This window comes from Ranitomeya imitator, chromosome 10 (genome assembly GCF_032444005.1).
Source record: "Ranitomeya imitator isolate aRanImi1 chromosome 10, aRanImi1.pri, whole genome shotgun sequence".
NCBI classification, from domain to species: Eukaryota; Metazoa; Chordata; class Amphibia; order Anura; family Dendrobatidae; genus Ranitomeya; species Ranitomeya imitator.
The window spans coordinates 134,299,801-134,309,324 of record NC_091291.1 but is presented as its reverse complement, the minus strand read 5'-3'; the positions used below and the strand labels follow the sequence as shown (position 1 = coordinate 134,309,324).

The 9,524-nt window shown below is 43.6% G+C and overlaps 1 protein-coding gene across 2 annotated transcripts in view; it reads right to left on the bottom strand.

Annotated features, from left to right (window-relative positions):
* Positions 1-4,268: 4,268 nt before the first annotated feature.
* The window catches only part of ALG9 (ALG9 alpha-1,2-mannosyltransferase), an 85,826-nt gene continuing 80,570 nt past the window's right edge, over positions 4,269-9,524 (bottom strand). For both annotated transcript variants that reach the window (XM_069741893.1, XM_069741894.1), the window contains exon 15: positions 4,269-8,395. In XM_069741893.1, coding sequence (XP_069597994.1) covers positions 8,272-8,395 — 124 coding nt within the window. In that variant the 3' untranslated portion in view covers positions 4,269-8,271. The remainder of the gene's footprint in view (positions 8,396-9,524) is intronic.

Genomic DNA, 9,524 nt, shown 5'->3' with positions numbered 1-9,524 from the left:
TAGCCTCCTATATACAGCATGAGATCCCTCTATATAGTATGAGTCTCACATCGCCTCCTATATACAGTATGAGCCCCCACATAGCCTCATACAGCATAAGCCCCCCTATATACAGTATAGTGTGGGCCCCACATAGCACCTTATATATAGTATAATCCCGCACATAACCTCCTACACAGTATGATCCCCCACATAGCCTCCTATATACAGCATGAGCCCCTATATACAGTAGTATGATCACCCATATAGCCTCCTATATACAGCATGAGATCCCTATATAAAGTATAAGTCTCACATTGCCTCCTATATACAGTATGAGCCCCCACATAGCCTCATACAGCATAAGCCCCCTATATACAGTATAGTATGGGCCCCACATAGCACCTTATACAGTTAGGTCCATATATATTTGGACAGAGACAACATTTTTCTAATTTTGGTTATAGACATTACTACAATGAATATTAAACAAAACAATTCAGATGCAGTTGAAGTTCAGAGTTTCAGCTTTCATTTGAGGGTATCCACATTAAAATTGGATGAAGGGTTTAGGAGTTTCAGCTCCTTAACATGTGCCACCCTGCTTTTAAAGGGACCAAAAATAATTGGACAATTGACTCCAAGGCTATTTCATGGACAGGTGTGGGCAATCCCTTCGCTATGTCATCCTCAATTAAGCAGATAAAAGGCCTGGAGTTGATTTGAAGTGTGGTGCTGCATTTGGAAGGTTTTGCTGTGAAGTAAACATGCGGTCAAAGGAGCTCTCCATGCAGGTGAAACAAGCCATCCTTAAGTTGCGAAAACAGAAAAAACCCATCCGAGAAATTGCTACAATATTAGGAGTGGCAAAATCTACAGTTTGGTACATCCTGAGAAAGAAAGAAAGCACTGGTGAACTCATCAATGCAAAAAGACCTGGGCGCCCACGGAAGACAACAGTGGGGGATGATCGCAGAATAATCTCCATAGTGAAGAGAAACCCCTTCACAACAGGCGACCAAGTGACCAACAGTCTCCAGGAGGTCGGCGTATCAATATCCAAATCTACCATAAAGAGAAGACTGCATGAAAGTAAATACAGAGGGTTCACTGCACGGTGCAGCCACTCATAAGCATCAAGAATAAAAAGGCTAGACTGGACTTTGCTAAAAAACATCTAAAAAAGCCGCACAGTTCTGGAAGAACATTCTTTGAACAGATGAAACCAAGATCAACCTCTACCAGAATGATAGAAAGAGAAAAGTATGGCGAAGGCGCGGTACAGCTCATGATCCAAAGCATACCACATCATCTGTAAAACACGACGGAGGCAGTGTGATGGCGCGGGCATGCATGGCTGCCAGTGGCACTGGGTCACTAGTGTTTATTGATGATGTGACACAGGACAGAAGCAGCCGAATGAATTCTGAGGTCTTCAGAGCCGCCATACTGTGTGCTCAGATCCAGCCAAATGCAGCAAAACTGATTGGTCGTCGTTTCATACTACAGATGGAAAATGACCCAAAACATAAAGCCAAAGCAACCCAGGAGTTTATTAAAGCAAAGAAGTGGAATATCCTTGAATGGCCAAGTCAGTCACCTGATCTCAACCCAATTGAGCAGCATTTCACTTGTTAAAGACTAAACTTCAGACCAAAAGGCCCAGAAACAAACAGCAACTGAAAACCAACATAGTGAAGGCCTGGCCGAGCATCAAAAAGAAGGAAACACAGCGTCTGGTGATGTCCATGAGTTCAAGACTTCAGGCAGTCATTGCCAACAAAGGGTTTTCAACCAAGTACTAGAAATGAACATTTTATTTAAAATTATTGAATTTGTCCAATTACTTTTGGTCCCTTTAAAAACAGGGTGGCACGTGTTAAGGAGCTGAAACTCCTAAACCCTTCATCCAATTTTAATGTGGATACCCTCAAATGAAAGCTGAAAGTCTGAACTTCAACTGCATCTGAATTGTTTTGTTTAATATTCATTGTAGTAATGTCTATAACCAAAATTAGAAAAATGTTGTCTCTGTCCAAATATATATGGACCTAACTGTATATAGTATAATCCCGCACATAGCCTCCTATATACAGCATGAGCCCCTATATACAGTATGAGCCCCACATAGCTCCCTATACACATACAAATATCCCATACACTTGAAAAAGACCCAATACATACTCCCGTTCCCCGGCGCTCTGCCTCTCCGCAGCTCACAGCTGACGCAATGACATTACGTTATCGTGACTCTTGTCTCACAGGCTGATTGGTGGACGATGTGTCCAGAGGATGCGGACAGCAGGCAATTCGCGGGTCAGGTACGGTGGTGCCTGGGGGCCTCTGTTTTCACCTTTTTGACGGCCGAACTAGAACAATTAGAGGGCTGGATATGACCCGTAGGCCGCACTTTGCCCAGGTCTGCTGTAGAGAACTCCAGTATTTCCAGTCTTCCTACATAGAAATCTGTCCATTGTAGAGCGAATGGTAATCCAGTAAATAAGTAACTGTGAGACTAACCCGATGTTTACCCTGGTTACCCGGGGACCTCGGGATCGTTGGTCGCTGGAGAACTGTCTGTGTGACAGCTCTCCAGCGACCAAACAGCGACGCTGCAGCGATCGACATCGTTGTCGGTATCGCTGCAGCGTCGCTGAGTGTGAAGGTACCTTAAGCTGCAATCCCCAGTAGTGGCTTCTAATAGTCATTGTGATGGAGAAAATGAAAGCTCGTTTGATTACAATTAGCAGTTTTGTCCATGTCGACATTATTTATCAAGTCACTGTTTAAAATTAAATCCAGCAACAGACAAAACAATGCAAAATCTACGTGCCCGGCTGCCAAACCTAGGCGGCATCTGGACTTTAAAGGAGACAGAGAAATGACCTCATGAAGCTTTCCAAAAAAAAAACCTACTGTATGTTCAGAAGTCAAACAAACTGTTCAGTGCATCTGTAACTTGGCTCTTAGGAATCTGTGATCTGCACTTACCGTACTTTCTATTTAGACTTATTCTTGCAAATTAGCTCTGTCCTGGAAGGAGAGAAAACCTATAACTGGCAACGGCGAGATGGTAACCATCTTGTCAGTCAATGTTCAAGCCTTTAAGAAGTCAATACATAAACTTACAGGAGAACCACCTACAAAGGTGGCACCAGCAAGATGGTAGCCACCTGCTAAGTCAATGTTCAAGCCTTAAAGGGAACCTGTCACCCCGTTTTTTCAGTTTGCATCTCGGCTTCAGGAAAATGGCCGCCGCGATCTCCATCTGCGCATGCGCGGCATCCCGCGGCCATTTTCCTGAAACCCCGGGCAGCAGAGGACTCCATATGCGCACGCGTGGCCTCAGGAAGATGGCCGCCCCCACAGATCACCAGGGAAATAGCGCCGATCGCGCTTTTTTTCTTCTCCTGCCCAGTGGATTCAGAAGATGGGCATGCGCAAACCACTACGCCACCAACGGAAATATATGCAAGATCTGGGGGAAGAAACAGCGATGTCACCACGCCCATATGACCTGACCAGCCTGATTGACAGGCGAAAACGGCGACTTTGGTAAGTTATTTCGGCAGCATAGGTGGGGAATCAGGGTACACAAAATACACTATAGTAATGCACAGCTCAGGCCCTATTTAACAGAATTTTTATCTCGTACTGAAAAAACGGGGTGACAGGTTCCCTTTAAAGAAGTCAATACGTCGACTTAAAGGAGAACCACCTACAAAGGTGGCACCAGTGAGATGGTAGCCACCTGGTAAGTCAATGTTCAAGCCTTTAAGTCAATACACTAACTTACATGAGAACCACCTATAAAGGTGGCACCAGCAAGATGGTAGCCACCTGGTAAGTCAATGTTCAAGCCTTAAAGAAATCAATACGTTGACTTACAGGAGAACCACCAACAAAGGTGGCACCAGTGACATGGTAGCCACCTGGTAAGTCAATGTTCAAGCCTTTAAGAAGTCAATACACTAACTTACAGGAGAACCACCTACAAAGGTGGCACCAGTGAGATGGTAGCCACCTGGTAAGTCAATGTTCGAGCCTTTAAGAAGTCAATACGTTAACTTACAGGAGAACCACCTACAAAGGTGGCACCTGCGAGATGGTAGCCACCTGGTAAGTCAATGTTCAAGCCTTTAAGTCAATATGTTGACGCACAGAACCACCCACAAAGGTGGCACCAACATGACATCCAACTGCAAAGTCAAGACTAGTCTGGTTGATTTTGACGTACTGCTACTAAATAAGTCAAGAGTATTTTTGGCCAAAAAAAATCAGATCACACAGAAGCGAAGTGCAACTTTATAGAAAAAAAAATACAGGAAAAGAGACAGACATGAGAAGAACAATTGACTGAACACCTTGATGATGTTTCTGGTCCTTCCACCCAGTAGATAAGATGGTCATGAATGGAAAGAAACCTCAATAATCACGGTTGATAGTTGTGTTTTCCAAGCACCTTTGCACTTCAAGCAAATTTGCCCACTCACATTTTAAAGTTGATGAAAATGGACGATTTAGGAGGAATTTAGAAAGACATCATTATTTGCGGTCTTAAAAAAATTTATTTGATACACGACTGATTGTTCATACTGTAAAAAAAAAATTCTACTAGTGAAAGGTCGTTTGTTGCTCTTTCATTGCCATCTAATATGTATGGCTGCTTGGTGGATCAGGACTTACCAATATCAAGTAAAATGCGCAAGGCTTCGATGGAACAATCAACAGACGTGTATAAAGTGTGTGGCCACCAGAAGAAGGTTGATTACCTGGTGAACGTTTGTTTCGCCAAAGCAGCCACACTTTTTATTCTATGTCCAACCAAACCATAAGTACTCGATGAAACCAGGAGAAAGATGAACGTCCACCAAGGAACAAAGATCGTTCATGGACCAAAGATAGTTCATAAGAATGGAAGAACTTTAATTCGATGAAAACTTCCAAATATACGGATGGTGACGATCAGCTAGAAAGATTGTGGTTGCATTTCTTCCAAAATCATCCATTTTCATCAACTTTTGTCATGGCTGAACGGGTGACTCAAGTTTCCGAGATAAGATCAGGTTAGTAACTTGCCTTTTCTTCGTCAGACCAGAATCTGGTTGTTCATTACACAGTGCAAACCAGTTGGTACTTAAAGGGTCTGTTGAGCGAAGACAAGTCAACACCTATGAACAGGATAGTTGATGGTAACTTGTTGATCGGTGAGGGTCCGATCACTGGGACCTGCACCGATCGGCAGAATGGGGAACTTTCACCCATGCTAGTGCGCATGCTCAACTCATTCCCTGCCGAGATAAGCACTCGGTTTTTTATTTTAGGAGGCTCAAAAGAGAATGTATGGAGATGAAGTTGGGCATCAGAAGGATTCGATTTGTAATTCAGCATGTCTGATCTTTCTGTCCTTCGACATCATCTGTCGAGGAGTCGGAAGGTCCCCATACACGTACAAATTAGATGGTCAACTGCTACAGCTGAAATCGACAGGTCTATTATTATGAGTGTGAGAGTCTTATGTCCACCATGTTGGTGAGCCTATGATGCATTGCACAAAAATCACTTCATTTGCACCATTTTTAAGACCCAACCACATAAAATAATGTTATACTCATTTCTCACATCAATACATTTGCCGTCATACTAAAAACAAAATGTAATAGATGGGTGATCAGTTTAGGTCTGATCTGTAGGAGTTGGGATGCTGATGGGGATCACTCACCGTCTGCATGAATAACAACCAATGTCTTCAGTCTTCATAAGTCCCCATTTATTTTATTATTTTGGGATATTATAAGTACAGTCACCATTACACATCCCGGGAACAGTTCATGGAGTAGATCCTGGATCCGCCCAGACGCCGACCATCGATAAATATAGAGCAAAAGACGTTCATTCACAAAAATGTAAAAAAAAAAAAATCAGTAATTCAAATCTGAGTGTTGTTTTAACACAACCTTTACATTTTTTTTTTGTTTTTTTCAGCTCCCAAATTCTGATGCTCACAAAATAAATAATTAGGACTATTGATACTACAGCCAAGAAATAATGAGTGGTTTCAATGGAGTCGTCCATTATTTGTGCACAACACAATAATATGACAGAACAACTGTCGATTTTCACGAGGAAAAGGCTATTTTTTTTACATATTAAATGTTGGAAAAAGTTGCACTAAGTTCCAGTCTGCAATCTTCCTTCCATTACTCAATTTCAGATCCCTTCATTGGCAATTTGTACCAATTTGGATTTGTACCTGCCTGTAATACATGCTGAATATACGGTTTGTGTGTTCACTAGCTCTCATGCACTAGTTCAGCACAGCTTCATTCCTCAAGGTGATTTTCCACTGCTACATGTCAAAAAGCATCCAGAATTGTCCTCACTACACACAGCCTGAATGATCACGTGTTCAGGCAGGATGTGGTCTTCTCTAGCTCGCAGCACAGCTTCATTCCTCAAGAGATTTCCCCTTCTACATCTTAAGAAGCAGCGCACTGTCCTCCCCGGCTACAGCCTGAGTGATCGGGTATGTTGCAGTCATCACTAACTCTCAGCACAGCTTCATTCAAGTGATTTACCCTTCTATATCTCAAGAAGCATCATGCACGGTCCTCCCTAGCTAAAGCCTGAGTGATTAGATATGTTGCAGTTGTCACTAGCTCTCATGCACTAGCTCTCTGCACAGCTTCATTCCTCAATTGATTTCTCCTTCTACATCTTAAGAAGCATAGTGTATTGTCCTCCCTAGCTACAGCCTGAATTAGGTATGCTGTAGTCATCACTAGCTCTCATGCACTAGCTCTCTGCACAGCTTCATTCCTCAAATGATTTCTCCTTCTACATTTTAAGAAGCATAGTGCATTGTCATCCCTAGCTACAGCCTGAGTGATTAGGTATGTTGCAGTCGGCACTAGCTCTCCATGCATTAGCTTCTTGCACAGCTTCATTTCTCAATTGATTTCCCCTTCTACATCTTAAGCATAGCGCATTGTCCTCAATAGCTACAGCCTGAATTAGGTATGTTGTAGTCATCACTAGCTCTCATGCACTAGCTCTCAGCACAACTTCATTCCTCATGATTTCCCCTTCTACATCTCGAGAAGCAGCGCACAATGTCCTCCCTAGCTGCAGCCTGAGTGATTAGCTATGCTACAGTCGTCACTAGCTCTCAGCACAGCTTCATTCCTCATATGATTTCCCGTTCTACATCTCGAGAAGCAGCGCACACTGTCCTCCCTAGCTGCAGCCTGAGTGATCTCCCACCCTGATAACTTGAATGCTTTGCCCCTTCCCGCTCTGCCATGTCCAACCTTCACCTTCCTGCCGCCACCTCTAAGGATGCAATCAGACTAACATTTTCAGTCCGCGTATAAAAGAAGGGATGGGGGAGCGGAGGGAGCAGCCAGGACCAGGTACGGTGCAGAGATTTGGTTTGCAATATTCAGAGGAGCTGGCTAGGTTACGACGTGCACTCTACATAAGTGGAAATGGGCGATGCACTGGGCGGAATGTGCAAAAAAATCTGCATTTTTTGCCAAGAAATGCAAAGCAATATTTCCCTTGCATGTACAAATTTTCTGCTACAGATCCACAGCGAGTCCACACTAAAATCAGCAGAAAATCCACAGACGTCAATTTCCACAAAGTTGGGATGAGATATGGTAAAACCAAATCCAGTTTAAGGACTAATCCACTTTTGGACGTTAAACACTGACGAAACGTTCTTCATAGAACTTGCACAGACCAAAAATACATAACGGTCTCCCATGGAAATGACCATGGTAAATGAGGATACCCCTAGGATGAGATGATCTAGGGATTTCAGAGGCAGTTGGTGAGGATCTTCCAGACGAGGAGCAATCCCAAACCGAGAAGAACTGCTCCAGAGAAGATGGCAAGAACTCTTCACATACACCAAAAAAAAAGAATCCATGTCCAGATAGATCGGAGAGCTTTCCTCCCACCCCCGTGGACAGATGTCAGGCTTATATACACATGAGATGATGGACACAACATGGAATCTGTCCTTTATCATATGTACATATCTATCGGAGTCAGGAATGGAGACGGCCTTGAGTCAGGAATGGAGACGGCCTTCACAAGTCTCGGTGAAGGCACCAAAATTCACATCTTTGTATAACTTTTTTTTGTACAGAACAGATTGTATGACCGTTCTATACAGTCGGAAAGCCACAAGGCTCGAACATATTGACCAAACAGATCCACCATGAAAAGTCCCATGGCTGGAACAGCAGAACGTTAAGAGATCTCACAGAGCCACCAAGACTTTCCTTATCCCAAGTTCTTCTTCTTAATCTGCTTGGGCCGACGGGCCTTCAGAATGGTATAGTTGGAGTAGGTCGTGTGCCAACTGGATACAAATGGGATGAAAAAGGCTCGAAGCAGCTTGGAAGACCTAAAAAAGGACGAGGAGAAGGTTAACGCAAACAGAACAAGAATACTCCAGGAGTCAAGCAGTGCTCAAAAAACGAAATATCAGCAAAGAGTGGGGTTGAGCAAAAAAGAGTAGCAGGTAGCTTGATGCAGAAGTGAAGACCACCCTGGTGCAGCTGCCACGGAGGACCGAGCCAGAGCAGTCTTCACTTCTACATCCAACGTTCTGCATGCCTGTTGTACCCATCAGGCCCCTTGACATCATGAGGTCACGTGAAAACCAGTCGCTAGCCCTCGTAAGTGCAAGAGACACCCAGGAGGCCAGCCGCAAAAGTCAATACCACCTTAATCCATCCGTCACGGTGGACCGAACTGAGCACCAGAACAGGGCAGCGTAAATTACAAAAAAAAAGTTTCAAGGTCAAATTTTTCAAATTTTTACATGGAAGGTCAATGGCACACGACAAGGTACAGGTTGTGCTGAAATTCTATGTAATGGCCCCCTATAGAGCAGTGTCTGAAGGGGGGTTGGCTGAGCGCTCATTTTAATAAAAAAGTCAGACCCTTTTTCTTGTCACAGTTGTTATATAATCAGAGAAGGGGACTGGCTGACAAAGTATAATGGAACTTGTGTGTGAAGGGGCCTGGCCGACTACTCATTTCAGTAGATATAATCCAGACCTCTTCTGTCTTAATTATTTATGTATCATATTCCGTAAACGCTTTACAACTTGTCATCTCTGTCCCCATTGGGGCTCACAGTCTACATTCCCTATCAGTATGTCCTTGGATTGTGGGAGGCAACCGGAGAACTCAGAGGAAACCCACGCAAACACGGGGAGAAGATACAAATTCCTTGTAGAGGTTGTCCTTGGAGGGATTTGAATTCGGGACCTCAATGCAACAATGCTAATCACTGAGCCACCATGCTGCCCCACTTTATATCGGCTTCTACAAAGAAGGCTCAGATAGTAAAATGAGACAGCCAGCCATCCAGCCTTCATACACAGTGTGGCGACACAGCATTGCATCTTAATCAGACGAGTATTTTTAGCAAGCCAGAAAGAAGAGACTTATCTATATGTTGACTTTTGAATTTAAGTGTTTCTTTCTGGATGGTCAAGAAATCAGACTTTTGCTTGTTTAAGCCT